Consider the following 20,368-nt stretch of genomic DNA (forward strand, 5'->3'; position numbering starts at 1 on the left):
TTTGCCACCAGTGACGGCTGTGCTCTCAGTCAGTTGGGCCTCAAAATCTAGAATTCCTTCCCTAAATTCCCTGGGCTGGATTCTCCGATTGTGAGGCCATGTCCTCACACCGGTGTGGGAAGGTAGCGTTTTACGCATGAAAATTTGGCGCCAAACGACCTCCATGTAGCTGGGGGCTAGCATGCCGACAGCGTAGAGTACCCGGCTCTAGCTGCCGATGCGGTGGAGAGAATTGCCGGGTCCATGGCTGCGCATGTGTACGGCGGTGGCCTGCAGCGGCCGTTCCGTGCAACATGGCGCCGGCCGTTCGCGGCCCCAGCCTATGAAATAGTGTCCCCCCTTTGGCCGGCTCGCGCGCCCTGGACCAGCCCCCCACAGTGTCCCCAGCCCCTGGTAACGTCCCCCCTGCCTGCGGATCGGTCCTCCCCCGACTGTGGCGGAGCTGGACTGAGTCCGCAGCCGCCGCGCCGAGTTCCCGATGGGTGAGACCATGAGAGTCCCACGCTGGCGGGAACTCGGCTGGTCGAGGGCGGATCATTGGAGGCGGGCGTCAGGCAATGTCCTGAGGCTGTCAATATGTCGCGCCTCTCTGAGTACGCCGGTTTGGAGGGGGCGGGCCATTGCAAAAGCAGCGCCGACCCCGATTTAGTCGGGAACTTTGATTCTCCGGCCGATCGCTGAACGTGATTTCGGCATCGGCGACCAGAGAATCCCGTCCCCTGTCTTTTCATATCATATCATAGAATTTACAGTGCAGAAGGAGGCCATTCGGCCCATCGAGTCTGCACCGGCTCTTGGAAAGAGCACCCTACCCATGTTCAACACCTACACACTATTCCCATAACCCAGTAACCCCACCCAACACTAAGGGCAATTTTGGACACTAAGGGCAATTTATCATGGCCAATCCACCTAACCTGCACATCTTTGGACTGTGGGAGGAAACCGGAGCACCCGGAGGAAACCCACGCACACACTGGGAGGATGTGCAGACTCCTCACAGACAGTAACCCAAGCCGGAATCGAACCTGAGACCCTGGAGCTGTGAAACAATTGTGCTATCCACAATGCTACCGTGCTGCCCTCTCATCTCCCTCTCCTTCCCTAAGACCCTTTCTGAAGCCTGTATTTAACCCAGCTTTTTGATATCCCTAACATTTTCCTCTTTGTCTCAGCATCAATTTTAGTCTGATTCCATGAAGTGCCTTGTGACTTTTTTTTCTACATTAAAGGTTGTACATGTATGTTGTTGTTGTGAAATACCTGTGACAAGGATAATCCTCTGCAGCGATTGCCCAATTTCCAGGTTTTGCTCCTACTCTTCCCTCCGAGATCCTCAGTCTTACTCAGCGCATGCGTATCTCCGCAAGCCTTTATTCCCTTTTTTGAAATTCCTGAATGGAATGTATGAGACGTCAATATTCCTCATTGAATTTATTGTACATCATAAAATATCACACAGAAGGAGGCCATTTGGTCCTCCATCATGCCTGTGCCAGCTGTTTGAGAGAGCTATCTAATTAATCACATTCCCTTGCCCTTTCCCCGTAGCCCTGCAAATATTTCCCTTCAAATATTCATCCAATTCCCTTTTAAAAGTGAGGATTGCATCCGTTTCCATTACCTTTTCGGGCAATGTTCTTGAGATCTCAACAACACATCAGGAAAATTATCCTCGTCTCACCTCTGCCTCTTTTGTCAAGCACCTCAACCTGGTATTGACCCTGTTGGTGCTGGAAGGGGCTTTCCTTATTTACTCTATCAAAGCTCTTCATGATTTTGAACTCTCCTATTAACCTCCCTGAACCTTCTCTGCTCTAAGGAGAACGAACCCAGTTTCTCATAATTTCATGTAAACGCAAGCCCCACATCCCCAGTGGTGCTCGAGTAAATCTCCATTGCACCTTCTCCAAGGTCTTGACCTCTTTCTTTTTGTGTGATGTCCAGAATTGGCCACAGTACTCCATTTGGGGTCTTACCCAAGATTTATAAACTAAGCATAACTTCCTTACTTTTGTGATCTCTGCCAACAACACCCAGGATCCCATTCTGCTTTTTAAATGCTGGTCCTGCCTCCTCAGCGATTTGTGAGTGTGCACTCTCATGTCTCTGTCCAGGCATCTTTTGAAAATCATACTATTTAATTTATATTGCTTCTTTCTACCAAATTGCATCGATTCACACTTGTCTGCATCAAATTGTATTGTCCATTTCATTAACCTGTGTATACCTTCCTGAAATCTTTTGCCATCCTCCTCAAAGTTTACTACAGTCTTGAGTACAGTACCATCTGCAAACTCAGTTGGGGCCTTGTGTCTCAAGAAGGTTTATCACAGAACTTCCGGTTGCGGCTTTGCGGAGCTAGGTCGCACATTCGGCAGCTCCCGCTAGAAACAGACTTTTGGGCTCTTTTTAGGGCCTCCAACGGTTTTTCGATGATTCCCAGTGTGGGAAGGAGACAGAAATATTCCCTCGGCACTGTATAGATTGGACCAGGAGTAGAGCGGTGAAAAAAGTGGAATTGGAGCAGAGAAAGTGTGTGAGGGAGGAAGACCAAGATGGCGGTGGGTGGAGAGCAGGCAGAGTGGGTGCAGTGGTCACAGGAGCAGCAGGAGTTTCTCCAGCGCTGCTTCACGGAGCTGAAGGCAGAGCTGCTGGAGCCGATGAAGGCGTCAATTGACAAGCTGCTTGAGACTCAGGCTACCCAAGGATCCGGGAGGTCCGGCAAAAGGTCTCGGAGAATGAGGACGAGATCCTGGGCCTGGCGGTGAAGGTGGAGGCGCACGAGGCGCTCCATAAGAAATGGCAGGCGAAGTTCGAGGACATGGAGAACCGGTCGAGAAGAAAGAATCTGCGGATTCTGGGTCTCCCGGGGGGGCTGGAAGGATCGGATGTCGGAACCTACGTGGTCACCATGTTGAACACGCTGATGGGCGCGGGAGCCTTCCAGGGGCCCCCGGAGCTGGAGGGGGCCCATTGAGTGCTGGCGAGGTGGCCCAAGCCCAGCGAGCCGCCCCGGGCGCTGCTGGTGCGGTTCCACCGTTTCATGGACAGAGAATGTGTCTTGAGGTGGGCCAAGAAAGAGTGGAGCAGCAGGTGGGAGAATGCAGAGGTTCAGATTTATCAGGACTGGAGCGCGGAGGTGGCTAAGAAGAGGGCCGGGTACAATCGGGCTAAGGCGGTGCTGCATCGGAGAGGGGTGAAGCTCGGCATGTTGCAGCCGGCGCGACTGTGGGTCACCTACAGGGACCGGCACCATTACTTTGAGACGCCAGAGGAGGCGTGGACCTTTATTCAGGCCGAAAAGCTGGACTCGGATTGAGGGCTGGGGTCGAGGGGATGCTGAGGGGGGGGTGGTTGGGACTGTTGTGTCGTGTTTTGGGGGGATTGTGCAGTTGGTTGGGCAATGTTTCTTCTCTGTCTGTCGGGTGGGTTCATAGGGGGGCAGGTAAAAGCCTGTGGGCGTCGGTGGCTGGAAATGGAGATGGGGCCCGGCGGGAGGGGAGGCCCGAGCCTGGGGAATTGGGACTGGGCCTGGAAAGGGAGCTGTGCCAGAGGAGGCAGGGTCGGGTGGGTGGAAAGCGTGGGCTTTTTCCCGCCCTGCGAGTGGAAGGGGGTTGGGTCGGGGGGAAGGGGAGAGCCCGTTGAAAGACAGGAGGGGGAGGGGAGACTCCCACACTGGGGGGGGGGTCGATGGAGCGGCGGGAGTGGCCGGGGTCAGCAGGAGTGCAATGGGGGGAGCAATGCTGCTAGGGGGAGACCTAGCTGGGGGGGGACCAGGTTGCTGCTGGAATAGCCAAGAGGGAGCTGGAGTCTGTAGAGGAGGTTGGGGAAGGAGGTCTGCCGCTGGGGGGAACGGGAAGTGCGGGCGGCGGGGGCACGTGGCTGGCCGAGGAGGGGTTATGGCTAGTCGGCGGGGGAGGGGGCGGGTAGCCCCCTGATCCAGCTGATAACCTGGAATGTAAGAGGCCTGAACGGGCCCGTCAAACGGGCCCGTGTGTTCGCGCACCTCAAGGGGCTGAAGGCAGATGTGGTCATACTCCAGGAAATGCATCTGCGGGTGGCAGATCAGGTAAGGCTGAGAAAGGGGTGGGTAGGGCAGGTGTTCCATTCGGGGTTGAATGCAAAAAATCGGGGGGTGGCGATTTTGGTGGGGAAGCGGGTGTCGTTTGAGGCGTTGAGCATCGTGGCAGACAATGGAGGTAGGTATGTGATGGTGAGTGGTAAGCTGCAGGGGGTGCAGGTGGTCTTGGTAAATGTATAAGCCCCGAATTGGGACGATGCAGGGTTCATGCAGCGCATGTTGGGCCGGATTCCGGACTTGGAGACAGGGGCTTGAAAATGGGGGGGGGGTTTGGGGGACTTCAACACGGTGCTGGATCCGGCATTGGATTGCTCTAGGACTTTCAACGAGGCAAGGGAGGGGGGGGTCCTGCCCCCGACGATGTCTAGGGCGCTGATTTCTCTAATTCTGAAGCGGGACAAGGACCCTGTACAGTGCGGATCGGATAGGCCGTTTTCACTCCTTAATGTGGATGTGAAACTGCTAGAAAAGGTGTTGGCCATGAGGATTGAGGACTGTGTTCTGGGGGTCATTCACGAGGATCAGATGGTTTTGTGAAAGGAGGCAGTTGAATACCAACGTACGTAGGCTCCTGAATGTAATTATGATGCCGGCGGTGGAGGGGGAGGCGGAGATAGTGGCAGCTATGGACGCAGAGAAAGCCTTTGATAGGGTGGAGTGGGGGTACCTGTGGGAGGTGTTGAGGAGGTTTGGGTCCGGGGAGGGATTCGCCAGCTGGGTGAGGTTTCTGTACGAGGCCCCGGTGGCGAGTGTGGCCACGAACAGGAGGAGGTCGGAATATTTCCGGCTATACCGAGGAACGAGGCAGGGGTGTCCTCTATCCCCCCGGCTCTTTGCGCTGGCGATTGAGCCCCTGGCCATGGCTTTGAGGGAGTCTAGGAACTGAGGAGGGTTGGTGCGGGGGGAGGAGGAGGGGGGAGAGAGAGAACACCGGGTATCGTTGTATGCGGACGATCTGCTAATGTGTGGGGGGGGGGGCGGGGAGGAACACCGGGTATCGTTGTATGCGGACGATCTGCTATTGTATTGGGGGGGGGGGGGAGGAACACCGGGTATCGTTGTATGCGGACGATCTGCTATTGTATGTGGCAGACCCGGTGGGGGGAAATGCCGGAGGTGATGCGGTTCCTTCGGGAGTTTGGGGATTTCTCCGGGTATAAGCTCAACATGGTGAAGAGCGAGCTGTTCGTGGTGCACCCGGGAGACCAGGAGAGGGGGTTTGGTGAGCTTCCGCTAAAAAGGGCAGAAAGAAGTTTTAGATACCTGGGGGTTCAGGTGGCTAGGAGCTGGGGGGCTCTGCATAAGCTCAACTTAACGAGGCTGGTGGAGCAAATGGAGGAGGAGTTCAAAAGGTGGGATATGCTGCCGCTCTCCCTGGCGGGTAGGGTGCAGTCTGTTAAAATGATGTTTTTGTTTTTGTTTCAGTGCCTCCTCATCGTGATCCCTAAGGCCTTCTTTTAGCAGGTTAACAAGAGTATTATGGGGTTCGTATGGGCGAAGAAGACCCCGAGGGTGAGAAGGGTGTTCTTGGACTGGAGCAGGGATAGGAGGGGATTAGCATTGCCAAACCTAATGTGGGTACTATTGGGCTGCCAATGTGGCGATGATACGTAAGTGGGTAATGGAGGGGGAGGGGGCGGCATGGAAGAGGCTGGAGATGGCGTCCTGTGTGGGCATGAGCCTGGAGCTGCTGGTGATGGCACCGCTGCCGCTTCCTCCGACGAGGTACACCACGAGCCGCTGCTGCCGGCGCGCAAGGTCCAGGACAGAGTGCTTTCGGGGGGGTGGGTTGCAGAGGGTAGGATCTCGGCAACTTATCAGGTGATGCAGGAGGAGGAGGAGGCCTCAACGGAGGAGTTAAAAGGTAAGTAGGAGGAGGAGCTGGGGGAGGAGATCGACGAGGGTATGTGGGTGGATGCCTTGGGAAGAGTAAACTCTTCCTCCTCTTGCGCGAGGCTCAGCCTGATACAATTTAAGATGTTGCACGGCGCACATGACTAAGCCGGCTTTTTGGGAGTGAGAACAGATGCGAGGTGTGCGGGGAGCCCAGCAAACCGCACCCACATGTTCTGGGCATGTCCAGCGTCGGAGGAGTTCTGGAGGGGCGTAGCGAGGACGGTGTCAAGGGTAATGAATTCCAGGGTTAGGCCTAGCTGGGGGCTTGCAATATTTGGGGTGTCGGACGAGCCGGGAGTGCAGGAGGCGAAAGAGGCCGGTATTCTGGCCTTTGCGTCCCTGGTAGCCCGGCGAAGGATTCTGCTTCAGTGGAAGGATGCGAGGCCCCCAAGCGTGAATGTTCATGTTTAGTAGGGGATGCACTATTGTTTACTATTTAACGTTTATTTGTTTATTTATGCACTTTTGTTCTTGTTGTTTTATTATTTGTGTAAAGGGGGGGGGGGTTCTATTTTTCTGTTGTGATAATCTGTGAAAAACTTTGAACAAAAATTATTTTAAAAAAAATAATAAAAAATGAAGGTTTATCGCACCTTTCATGCTTTTCTACAGTGGCAGTGTCTCTGGGTCTGCAATACACCAGGGAGATGGAGCAGAGACTGCGACGGGGAAAAGAGTGGGACTAACTGGAGTGCTCTTTGAAAGAGCCAATATATACTTGATGGGCTGAATGTCCTTCGGGCAGCATGGTAGCACAAGTGATTAGCACTGTGGCTTCACAGCACCAGGGTCCCAGGTTCGATTCCCGGCTGGTTACTGTCTGTGTGGAGTCTGCACGTTCTCCCTGTGTCTGCGTGGGTTTACTCCGGGTGCTTCGGTTTCCTCCCACAGTCCAAAGACGTGCAGGTTAGGTGGATTGACCATGCTAAATTGCCTTTAGTGACCCAAAAAGGTTAGGAGGGGTTATTGGGTTACGGGGATAGGGTGGAAGTGAGGGCTTAAGTGGGTCGGTGCAGACTCGATGGGCCGGAGGGCTTCCTTCTGCACTGTATGTTCTATGTTCTGTATTATCCTGTGATCTAACTAGCTTCCCAAGTTATACTTCTGGCAATAATTCTTACATCATATCCATTGTAAAAACGTGGAAACAAATATCTCAATTTTTGGCAACTTTCAACCTTCACTTTTGTCCCTTCTTAATCTTTTTTGAGTTCAGTGAGAAAACACCTGGTTTGTCAATCCTTTCTGCGTGACCCCATGTAAGCTCTGGTTCTTAGAATTCTGAGGTTTCACCATCTCTCCAGAACAGGCGGCGGAATGTGGCATACTCATTGAAGCCTACTTGTGACAACAAGCGATTATTGAAATGTTTTGTATAATTTGTCAAAAAGATTGAAGCAAGGTGCGATGAGGGTGAATGTGATGGTTCATTATTGGAATTCTGGCCTTCCAGATGTCTTTCGGTATTCAAATTATCCTGGGTCAGATAATAAATCATACAGTACATAAAGGGGCCATCGATTGATGGGGGTCATTGATGTGTTAGGTGCTCTGCTACACAGACGAACCAACACAGTTGCGAATGGTACAACTCAGTTTTATTACTAACATATATTTACAGTGGTAAACTGGTTACTGAGGTTCGATCATAACCCTTGAATCTGTGGATCTATTCCTAACACTATCTTGGAGTGGCACTCAGCACATGGTGGATGTCTGAGTGGCTTGCTGTGAGCTCTGTGCCCTGAGCTGTCTCCTGCTGGAATGACCGGGAAGTGTCGTGTTCCCTGTTTTGTAGTGTGTATGCTCTTGCCTGTGATTGGCTGTGGTGTTGTGTGTGTGTTGATTGGTCCGTTGATCTGTCCATCAGTATGTATGTCTGTTTGCACCATGATGTTTACCTGAATATCATGACATCCCCCCTTTTTTACAAGAACATGTGCCTATGTGGTTATTAATAGAGATGTGTACTGAGTGCAGCTAAATGTGTGTGTGTGCAATATCTACAGCATGTACATGGGGCTAAACTATATACAAGGGGCGATGTCGGGTGCAACATAGCAATGAGGTTGTATCATAAACAAAGGATGGGGAAATGTTGAATGACAAAACGATCTCCTGTAACGCCAAGGAAGAACCGAAACATATTAACACAGTGGTATTATGAGTTCAATGTACAAACAGGCTCATAAATCCAGTCTAGTAGGTGGGCGACAAATTCGGGTAGACCGCCTCAAGGGTGGGTCAGGATCCATCGGCTGAGGAATGGGCCTGGCTACGGGCGACGACGGAAGGGGCATGGTGGCAGGAAGCTCCACAAAGTCGACATCAGGAACAACAGGAGGGCACGGTACCGGTGTAAGTTCCCGTAGCGAGCGTGGAAGTAGGCGAAGAGCCCAGCGATTGTGCCTGCGAATGGATCCATCAGGCATGCGAACCAGGAACGAGCGGGGAGCCACGCATCGGAGAACTTCGGCAGGTGCTGACCAGCCACCTTCTGGTAGGTGGATGCGGACATCGTCTCCAGGCGCCAGGGCGGGAAGATCAGTTGCCCGTGTGTCATATGCCATCTTCTGGCGAACGCGCTGCTGTTGCATTCTGTGTAGTACCGGAGCATGGTTGGTTGTGGGTACCAGAATGGATGGCACAGTGGTCCTGAGGGTGCGACCCATCAACAGCTGGGCTGGTGAGAGGCCAGTGGTTAGTGGGGCCGAGCGATAGGCCAGCAGGGCGAGGCAGAAATCCGATCCAGCAGCCTTGCAGAGGAGCCGCTTGACGATGTGAACTCCCTTCTCCGCCTTTCCATTGGACTGGGGATGCAGAGGGCTGGACGTCACGTGTGTGAAGCCATACGAAGCAGCAAAGGTCGACCATTCCTGGCTGGCAAAACAGGGCCCATTGTCCGACATGACAGTCATCGGAATGCCGTGGTGAGCGAAGGTGTCTTTGCAGGCCCTTATGTCAGCGGACAATGTCAAATCGTGCAGGCATATGACCTCTGGATAGTTTGAAAAGTAATCAATGATGATTACATAGTCCCTGCCAAGCGCATGAAAAAGGTCCACACCCACCTTCGCCCAGGGGGACGTCACCAGCTCATGGGGCTGAAGCGTCTCAGGAGGTTGCGCCGGTTGAAACCTTTGGCAGGTGGGGCAGTTGAGCACCATATTGGCAATGTCATCACTGATGCCCGGCCAGTATACCGCCTCTCGGGCCCTCCGTCTGCACTTCTCGGCCCCCAGATGGCCTTTGTGTAGTTGGTCGAGGACCAGCTTGTGCATGCTGTGCGGAATCACAATCCGGTCCAGCTTTAGGAGGACACCATCAATGACGGCCAAGTCGTTTCGGACATTGTAGAACTGCGGGCACTGTCCTTTGAGCCACCCTCCCATCATGTGGCGCATCACCCATTGTAGAAGGGGGTCAGCCGCAGTCTGCCGGCGAATACGGGCCAGACTGGAGTCGTCGGCTGGCAGATTTGCCGATGTGAAGGCCACCTGCGCTTCGACCTGACAGACAAACCCCTCCAAATCGGGGTGTGCTCACTGCTCTAGATAGGGCACCTGCAATGATAAGGTCCTTTCCCGGGGTGTAGACCAGTTGGAAGTCATACCTCCTGAGTTTAAGTAGGATGCGCTGGAGGCGAGGGGTCATCTCGTTCAGGTCCTTATGTATGATGCTGACCAGGGGGCGATGGTCAGTCTCAACGGTAAACTGGGGGAGACCATACACGTAGTCATGGAACTTGTCTATTCCGGTTAGCAAACCCAGGCACTCCTTTTCGATCTGCGTGCAGTGCTATTCTGTGGGGGGTCATGGCCCACGAGGCATAGGCGACCGGGGCCCATGATGCAGTGTCAATCCGCTGTCGGAGTACCGCCCCAATGCCGGACTGGCTGGCATCAGTCGAAATTTTAGTGTCACGAGATGTGTTGAAAAACGCCAATACCGGGGCTGTGGTGAGCTTAATTTTGAGCTCCTCCCATTCCTTCTGGTGTGTGGGCAGCCACTGGAACTCCACTAGGTGGCGCAGAGCCGTCGTGTGGGAGGCAAGGTTGGGAATGAACTTCCCCAGGCAGTTGACCATGCCTAGGAAGCGTAGCACTGCATTCTTGTCTGCCAGCTGCGGCATGGCTGCAATGGCGCTCACCTTGTCTGCATCTGGACGGATGCCTGACCGGGAAATGTGGTCCTCCAGAAACTTCAGCTCAGTTTGGCCGAAAGAACACTTGGCTCGGTTGAGGCGCAAGCCGTTTTCCCGTATGCGCGCAAAGACGCGCTGGAAACGATTGATGTGCTCCTGTGGTGTGGTGGACCAGATGATGACGTCGTCCATGTAGACGCGCCCCCCTTCGATGCCCTCCATCATCTGTTCCATGATCCTGTGAAAGACCTCGGATGCCGAGATGATGCCAAATGGCATTCTGTTATAGCAGAACCTGCCGAAAGGGGTGTTGAAGGTGCACAGCTTTCGGCTGGACTGATCCAGTTGGATCTGCCAAAAACCCTTCGAGGCATCCAGTTTTGTGAAGATTTTAGCCCGGGCCATTTCGCTCGTGATCTCTTCCCATTTGGGTATGGGGTAGTGTTCCCTCCTTATGTTGTTGTTGAGGTCTTCTGGATCAATGCAGATCCGGAGCTCGCCGGAGGGCTTATTAACACACAACATGGAGCTGACCCATGGCGTGGGCTCCGTGACCCGGGATAGCACCCCTTAGTCCTGGAGATCCTGCAGCTACTGCTTGAGGCGGTCTTTGAGTGGCGCTGGGACCCTGTGAGGTGCGTGAATGACCGGGGTGGCGTCCGGTTTAAGCCGTATTCTGTAGGTGTAGGGCAGTGTTCCCATGCCCTCTAATTCCTCCTGGTTGTGGGCGAGGAGCGATTGGAGCTGTGCCATGAATTCTGCATCCGGGAAGTCAGATGTGCCTTCTGGAGACAGAGCGTGGACCCGTTGCACGAGGTGGAGAACCTTGCATGCCTGTGCGTCTAGCTGGGAGTCCTTTGATGATCCGACTATTTCGAATGAGAGTGTGGCCGTGTGTGTGTTGTGTGTCACCTGGAGCTGGCAGGATCCCATAGCCGGGATAACTTTTCCATTGTAATTGACCATCTTGCAATGGGTTGGCCGAATTGGTGGTCTGACCTTCATGGTGTAGAAGGCTGACCATGCTATGAGGTTGGCGGAGGCGCCAGTGTCCAGAAGGAATGTTATCGGTGATCAGTTGACCGTTAGGGTGGCACACCATTCATCACCCGGATTGCGAGTGTTCACTTGCAACGACTGGCTGGAGACATCCGGTTCCCATCAATGACCGCAACACGGAAGGCGTCCCGGTCATCTGTGTCATTGGTCTGGATATCGTCTGAGCACGACTCGTAGTAAGGAGGCTGAATAGTCCGCACGTCCCTGCGAGGTTGTCGGAATTGGGGAGCATTGGCAGATTGAGCTGTTCGACAGCAGGCAGCGTAGTGGCCCATCTTGCCACAGCGGAGGCATTGTCGGTTTCTTGCCGGACATTGCCGCTTTAAATGTGCGGCTCCGGAGTTGCCGCACGTCGTGACGTCATGGCGTTCGGTGCGCCACCGCGCATGCGCAGTTCGGTCTTGCGTCGAGGGCGCCTGCGCATCACGTCCCTCTGCGTCGACGTCTTTTTTGGCGCGCACAAACGCGGGAGGCCTCGGAAAGCGCGCAAAATGCCCGCCATCGTCCGGGCCACGGACCGGGAGGAACTCGATCGCCTGGACCCGTTCGGCCTCGTAGGACGCCTGCATCGCCGATCCGGCCACGTAGGACCCCTGCCGCGCCGATTCGGCCGCTTGAAATTGGGAGTAGCGGCTAGTTGCGTTTTCATGCAGGACACAGGCTTCGATTGCGGAGGCTAGGGTGAGGCCTTTTATTTTTAAGAGCTGCTGGCGTAGGGTGTCCGAGGTGACCCCAAAAATGATCTGGGCCCGAATCATGGAATCGGAGGTGGTGTCGTAACCGCAGGACTGCGCGAGGATACGGAGATGCGTAAGGAAGGATTGAAAGGGCTCATCCTTACCCTGCAGGCGCTGCTGGAAGAGATACCTCTCGAAACTCTCGTTGACCTCGACGTTGAAGTGTTGGTCGAGTTTGATTAGACCGTCTTGTACTTGGTTTTGTCCTCACCTTCCGCGAACACCAGGGAGTTGTAGACATAGACATGGATGGCATGTCGACCTGCCGTGGAGAGGAGGGTGGCGATCTTTCTGGTGTCCGAAGCGCGCTCCTTTTCGTTGGCTTCCAGGAAGAGCTGGAAGCGCTGTTTGAACAGCTTCCAATTGACGCTGAGGTTTCCAGCGACTTGTAGCGGCTGCGGCGTGCTGACGATGTCCATGGCGCAGGATGGCAGATTCCTGAAGATTCGTAGGTAGGTCCCACAGTTGCCGGGTTCCAATCCTGGTACTATGATATGTTGGGTGCTCTGCTACACAGACGAACCAACACGGTTGCAAATGGTATAACTCAGTTTTAGTGCTAACATTTATTTACAGTGGTAAACTGGTTACTGAGGTTCGATCATAACCCTTGAATCTGTGGACCTATTCCTAACACTATCTTGGCGAGGCACTCAGCACATGGTGGATGTCTGAGTGGCTTGCTGTGAGCTCTGTGCCCTGAGCTGTCTCCTGCTGGAATGAACGGGAAGTGTCGTGTTCCCTGTTTTGTAGTGTGTATGCTCTTGCCTGTGATTGGCTGTGGTGTTGTGTGTGTGTTGATTGGTCCGTTGATCTGTCCATCGGTATGTATGTCTGTTTGCACCATGATGTTTACCTGAATATCATGACAGTCATGATGTCCATCGTGATTCTCTGAAAGAGTTATCCAATTAGTCCCATTTCACTGCTCTTTCCACATAGCCCTCCAAGTTACCACTGTATCTGCTGTCCCACTCTTTCTGGCAGCACATTGCAGATCATGACAACACGCTGCCTAAAAAAATATTCTCATTTCCCCCCTTTTTGCTCATTATCTTCAATCTGTGACTTCTGGTTACCAATCCTCCTGCCTCTGGAAATAATTGCTCCCCATCTACTCCATAGAATCCCTGCAGTACAGAAGGAGGCCACTTGGCCCATCAAGTCTGAACCGACCCTCTGAAAGAGCACACTACCTAGACCCACTCCCCCATCCAATCCCCGTAACCCTGTGCATTGAACATGGCCAACCCACCTAACCTGCACATCTTTGAACATTAAGGGGCAATTGATGATGGCTAACCCACTAACCTGCACATCCTTGGACTGTGGGAGGAAACTGGAGCACCCGGAGGAAACCCACGCAGACACGGGGAGAACATACAAACTCCACACAGACAATGACCCAAGGTTGGAATTGAACCTGGGTCCCTGGCTCTGAGATAGCAGCACTAACCAATGTGCAACTGTGGCGCCCACTCTGAGAAAATGAGGAAAGGTTTTTTTTTGCAAAACATGCTTGCCATGCCAGGCATGGTTAAATTGTTAGCACTCTAAACTCTAAGGCAGAAGGATGGGGTTTGTCAAGTCCCATTGCAGGTCTTGAGTAAAAAGTCAAGATTGGTACTCCAATTATATACTGAGTGAGTGCTGCACTGTTGGAATGCCTTTTTTGGGATGAGGTATTAAACCAAGGGCCGGAAACCCTCTCTGGTGGATCCAAAAGTCCCATGGCATTGTTTTGAAGCAAGGTAGGGGAGTTATTCCTAGTGTCCTGGACAATTACGAATCCCTCAGTCGACATCACAGAAACAGATAATCTGGTTTTCATCACATTGTTAGTTTTTGTAGCTTGCAGTGTGTGAAAATTGGCTGCCGCATTTTCTACATTTCAACAGTGACTACAATTCAATGTATTTCTTTGGCTACAATGTGCTTTGGAGTGCTATGGTCATGAAAGATGCTGCACACTTGCAAGTCTTGCCAATTTTTGTTTTATAATATTTTACACATTGAGTTATGATGACCTGGAATGCACTGCCTGAAATGGTGATAGAAGCAGATTTAGTGATACGTTTCGAAAGGAAAACAGTTGAGGGGGTAAACGTTGCAGGGTTATGGGGTGAGAGTTGGGCTGCAATTGTGTGGCTCTTTCATAGACATAGACATAGAATTTAAAATGCAGAAGGAGGACATTTGGCCCAACGGGTCCGCACTGGAAAGACCAAACCACCTAAGCCCACACCTCCACCCTATCCCCACAACCCAGTAACCTCACCTAACCTTTTTGAACACTAGGAACAATTTAATATGGCCAATCCATCTAACAAACACATCTTTGGAATGTGGGAGGAAACCGGAGCACCTGGAGGAAACCCATGCTGACACGGGGAGAACGTGCAGACTCCGCACAGACAGTGACCCAAGCCGGGAATCGAACCTGAGACCCTGGAGCTGTGAAGCAACTGTGCTGACCACTGTGCTACCGTGCTGCCCTCTTCAAAGAGCTAGTCCAGTTAGAATAGACAAAATGGCCTCTTTCACTGCTGTCATTCTGTGAATCCATGAATGGTTTGCTTCGAGAACTTCCTCACTCCGACTTATGTTTCTGTTAATGCTTTTGTGTCATAGCAACATCCTAGAATCCGATGTGATTGGTTTATTACCTGACTCCAAGACTTGCTTGATGATAATCCCTTTCACATTCGCACTAGAGGTAGAAAGCTCACTGGTTGCAAGATGGTTATCTTTTTGAGCTGGTTGTGTTCCTTATTAAATGGAAAGATAAAAATAAGTACATTTAAAACAAAACCTCACATGCAACCCACAAAAAAGTCGAGCAACATTTCACTGAAGCAAACAAATAACATTTAATTGAAACACAAGTCAGCGAGTTATTGGCACACACAGAACCATCTCACTAACACACAACCATTTCACACAGAACCATCTCGCTAACACAGAATCATCTGGCTAATGCAGAAACATCTTGCGAACACAGAACCAATTCGCTAATGCAGAACTGACTAACACAGAACTAACTCACTAACACACAACCATCTCACTAACATAGAATCAACTCGCTAACACAGAGCCATCTCACTAATACAGAACCATGTCGCTAACACACAGCCATCTCACTAACATAGAACCATCTCACTAAAACAGAAACATCTCACTAACACAGAACCATCTCGCTAACACAGAATCATCAGGCTAATGCAGAAACATCTTGCGAACACAGAACCAATTCGCTAATGCAGAACTGACTAACACAGAACTAACTCACTATCACACAACCATCACACTAACATAGAATCAACTCGCTAACACAGAGAATCAACTCGCTAACACAGAGCCATCTCACTAACACACAGCCATCTCACTAACACAGAACCATCTCACTAACACAGAACCATCTCACTAACACAGAACCATCTCACTAACATAGAACGATCTCACTAACACACAACCATCACACTAACACAGAACCATTTTGCTAACACAGAACCATCTCACTAACACAGAACCATTTTGCTAACACAGAACCATCTCACTAACACACAGCCATCTCACGAACTCAGAACCAACTCACTAACACAGAACCATCTCACTAACACAGAACCATCTCACTAACAACTCGCTAACGCAGAACCAACTCATTAACAAAGAAAGAACTCGCTAATACAGAGTAACACCTCACTAACACAGAATAATCTGTCACTGTACAGAGAGTAACATCTCACTGACGCACAGAATAACATCTCACTGATATACAGAGTAACAATTCACTGATATACAGAGTAACAATTCACTGATACAATGTCAGATCTAACAGAGAGAGTAGCATCCAATGACACAAACACAGCATGTCACTGATGCAGAGGAACATGTGTTTTTACTTGAGTACATTCTCACTGATACACAGAATAATGACTTATTAATACACAGGGTATTGACTCATTGATACACAGGGCAACGACTCATTGATACACAGAGTAAAATCTCACTGATTACAGAGTAATGACTCACTGATACACAAAGTAATGTCTCACTGATGCAGAGTAATGACTCACTGACGTGGAGTAACGACTCACTGTTGCACAGAGTAACGACTCACTGTTACACAGAGTAACGACTCACTGATACGCAGAGTAATGTCTCACTGATACACAGTGTAACGTCTCACTGATGCACAAAGCAAAGTCTCACTGATGCAGAGTAATTACTCACTGACACAGAGTAACAATTCACTGTTATACTGAGTAGTGCCTCACTGACACACAGAGTAATGACTCATTGATACAGAGTAATGTCTCACTGATGTACAGAGTAACAACTCACTGATTCACAAAGTAACATCTCACTGATATACAGCCTAATGACTTGCAGGTACACAGGATAACGACTCACTGATGCACAGAGTAACAACTCACTAATACACACGGTAATAACTCACTGATAGACAGAGTAACAACTCACTAACACAGGGTAATGACTCTCTGATGCACAGAGTGATGTTGCACTGGTATACAGAGTAATATCTCACTGAGAAGATCCAGGAGCACGTGAAAATAACTTTTAAGTCCTAAGGACAGAAAATCTGCTGCGGTCCTGGGCATATCGCTGAAATAAGTCAAAATCCTACCGTGTTTTGAGACTGCGTCTTTTTCAAAAATAAATTTAGAGTAAGGCACAAGGTCTTACTCTAAATTGTAGACACACAGAAGATTATGTTAAATTTCATCCAAGCTGCGATTATGCCAATGGAAGCTGCCTTCTAAGCTGGGCATGGGTACAAAGTGTTTTGGAACTAGGTTAACCATAACAGTCCCATTTCCTGAAGACCCCTTCACAGTGTCACTTTAACTGCCCCGACTAGGTCACTTACCATTTTTTTGAGGCAGCCTGACAACGGTTGTGTTCTCTGTTTTTCTCGCGATTCTTCCTTTCAATATCATTCCTAAAAAGTAAAATGGTTATAATGCTGCATTGCTGAAAGGTGTTAAAGAAAATGTCCCAAGATAGGTGCTCTCCTGTTATTAGCTCTCTCTCTTAAAAGTGGCTCAGTTGATAGCCCTCGGGTTGTGTCTCGGAAGGTTGTGCAATCTGGTGCCAATGGAGGCCAATCCAGCAGCGGCAGGAAGAGACCCTTTAATTGCCCTGAGTGTCCAAAATTGCCCTTAGTGTTGGGTGGGGTTACTGGGTTATGGGGATAGGGTGGCGGTGTTGACCTTGGGTGGGGTGCTCTTTCCAAGAGCCGGTGCAGACTCGATGGGCCGAATGGCCTCCTTCTGCACTGTAAATTCTGTGATAATCTATGAATTGGCTATTAACTGGTAATTCAGGGTCTCACAGGGCCCAAGGCCATCCAAACCATTCATAGCCTCCCCTGCCATTGGTAAAATACCAGCAGGTGGGTAATGAGCATGGTGCTGCTGCCATGGCATCCAATGTTATGGCATGCCTGCCCCTCCCCCACTTACCAGCCTCCTCCTGATTTGGGTGGGTGGGGAAAGGAGGGCAGGGGTGTGCTGTACTCTGTACTCTGAGTGTGGTGGGGCCACAAACAATTTGGGCTTTCTAAAGAATATTCAACGAGTGCCTGAAGAGGAAAAGAAAATGTAGGGTGATGGAATAAAGGTGGGGGAGTGGGATGAGCTGAGTGACTCTGGTAGAAATGCAGCATAAATTGACAGTGTGAAGAAATGCCAACATTTTGAGTCAATATATATGTGTGTGTGTGTTCATGCATGTGTGTACATGAATGTGTGTGTGTGAAGCATGTGTGTGTGGGGAGGGAGGGGGTATGCAGGGTGGCATGGTAGCACAGTGGTTAGCACCGTTGGTTCACATCATCAGGGACCCAGGTTCGATTCCCGGCTTGGGTCACTGTCTGTGCGTAGTCTGTACGTTCTCCCCGTGTCTGCATAGGTTTCATCCAGGTGCTCTGGTTTCCTCCCACAAGTCCCGAAAGACGTGCTTCTTCGGTGAATTGAACATTCTGAATTCTCCCTCAGTGTTCCCAAACAGGCGCCGGAATGTGACAACGAGGGGATTTTCATAGTAACTTCAATGCAGTGTTAATATAAGCCTACTTGTGACACTAATAAAGATTATATTGTGTGTGTGTGTCAGCACTTGGTGTTGTTTTTGCTGAAAATGTCCCAAGATAGGTGCTCTCCTGTTATTAGCTCTCTCTCTTAAAAGTAGTTCAGTTGATAGCCCTCCACTTTGTGTCTTGTAAGGTTGTGCCCTGGTTAATGCTGTGTCTCAGGGCTCCTTATAATGTGGGGTTCTCTTACCTGGCGTAACCTTGTTGCTGGTACACTTTGTATTAGTGACAGGTGCACTGGCTGATGGTTCTTCAGGAGATTTTCGTTTAAGTGAAGGCTTTGCCGTTATCTGGTCACTGATCGCTTTGGGAGTCTTCCTTCCTCGTCTCAGTTTATTGAGATCCAAATCTGTAAATTCGAAGCAAACAAGTGATTTGTTTTAATTTCTTCCTGTTTGTGTCTCTGAGTTTTGTTTTGAATTGACCTATCAAAATCTACTGGCATTATCAATTCTGATTGGAAGTATTCCTGGAGGTGTGAACATTAGACATTCTGACCACATAACAAGCAAATCATATTAAATCTGGTTACATGATCAAATCTTTATCCCATTCCTTTCCTTTGGTGAGGCAGTGGCGCAGTGGTATTGTCACTGGACTAGTAACCCAGAGACCCAGGATAATGCTCTGGGGCCATGGGTTCAAATCCCAACAGGGCAGATGGTGAAAATTGAATTCAATAAAAATCCAGAATTAAAAGTCTAACAATGACAATGAAACCATTGTCAATTGTTGTAAATTGGGATCTGACTTGCCCACTATTAATATCATCTGGAATCATAATAACTTGTAAAAGCTCTTATAATCTGTTTTTATATTCCAAGGTGGTTTGCTCTTATGTTCTATTTTTTTCCTTTTTAATCAATGTTTTGGTGGTCCTTTGCTGGTTTCTAAAATACTCTCAATCCTCAACTCTTTTCAACATGCTTCTTTTAAAAAAAAATCTAATTCTATCCTTATTTCCTGAGTAAACCACAGGTGGATCTTTCTTGCTGAATTTTTAATTTTCAGTGGGATGAATTTTTGTTGAGCATTTTGATTTGTTTCTTTAAAATGTTCCCACTGTTTGTTTACAACCACAACTTTTAATCTATTTAACCAATCAATCTTAGCAGTTTTTCCCTTAAAGCTATATCATTGGCTTTGCTTAAGTTAAAGGTTCTTGTGCATGATTGGAGTGTGTCACTTTCAAACTTAACATAGAATTCAACTGTATTGTGATCACTATTTCGAGAAGATCCTTTACAATGAGATTAATTAATCCTGCTTCATTACACAATACTGGATTAATAATAGCTATATCCCAAATTGGTCCCACAACCTATTGCTCCAGGAAACATTTTACAAATTAATCTTCTAGACCACCCTTACCAATTTAATTTGCCCAGTCTCAATGAAGGTTAAAGGTCGCCATGATTATTACATTACAATTGTTACAGGCTCCAATAGTTTCCTGTTCAATTTACTGTCCAATGGTGTAACTATTGTTTGAGGGTTAATAAACTACTCCCACCAGCGTTTTCTGACTCGTTCTTCCTATTCTCCACCCATTCCAAATTTACTTCATGACCTTCTGAGCCAAGATCCTTCCTCACTAATGTCCTTGTATTATCCTTTACTATCAGAGCTATCCCTCCTCTTTTGTCATTCAGTCTGTTTTTTCAGAAGTAGTGTGTACTCTGGAATATTTATTTCCCAACCTTAGTCACCTTGGGCAGGATTCTGTGATCCTGAGGATAACTGTTGACGCCGTCGGAAACACCGTCACATTCCTCGACGGCGTCAACATGGCCTCAGGGTCAGCAATTCTGGCCCCTAAAGGGGGCCAGCATGGCACTGGAGTGGTGCACGCTGCTGATCCTGGCGGGAACCAGGCGCCGCGGGATCCGCGCATGTGCAGTGGCACAGGCGCCTACGCATGCATGCGCAGTGGCTTCCTTCAACGCGCCGGCCCCGACACAACATGACGCAAGACTACAGGGGCCGGCGTGGAAGAAAAGAGGCCGCCAGCCAGAGATGCCGGCCCGCCGATCGGTGGGTCCTGATTGTGGGCCAGGCCACATAATGGAGGCCCCCCGGGGTCGGACCCCCCTGCCCCCCCCCCACAGGTCGCCCCCGACTCTTCCACGCTGAGTTCCCGCAGACTGACAGCCGGTGTGGACGGTGCCGGCGGGACTTGACGTTTTTAGAATCGTCGGGCCGGCCGCGTAGAGCGGCCCCCGACCGGCGTCGCGCCAACTATGCTGGCGCCAATGGTGCTGATTCTTCGCTCTGCGGAGAATTGCGTGCCAGCGTCGGGGCGGCAAGGCTATTGTCAGGATACCGGACAAGAA

At 50.3% G+C, this 20,368-nt stretch overlaps 1 protein-coding gene across 1 annotated transcript in view; it reads right to left on the reverse strand.

Annotated features, from left to right (window-relative positions):
- aire (autoimmune regulator) overlaps window positions 1-20,368 on the reverse strand; it is a 61,002-nt gene that overhangs the window by 34,148 nt on the left and 6,486 nt on the right. Inside the window, exons 3-5 of the mRNA XM_072473211.1 lie at window positions 18,226-18,384; window positions 16,812-16,883; window positions 14,587-14,688 (exon numbers count right to left, since the gene is read on the reverse strand). Of these exons, the coding sequence (XP_072329312.1) occupies window positions 14,587-14,688; window positions 16,812-16,883; window positions 18,226-18,384 (333 nt within the window). The remainder of the gene's footprint in view (window positions 1-14,586; window positions 14,689-16,811; window positions 16,884-18,225; window positions 18,385-20,368) is intronic.

This window comes from Scyliorhinus torazame, chromosome 14 (assembly GCF_047496885.1).
Source record: "Scyliorhinus torazame isolate Kashiwa2021f chromosome 14, sScyTor2.1, whole genome shotgun sequence".
In the NCBI taxonomy this organism is placed as follows: Eukaryota; Metazoa; Chordata; class Chondrichthyes; order Carcharhiniformes; family Scyliorhinidae; genus Scyliorhinus; species Scyliorhinus torazame.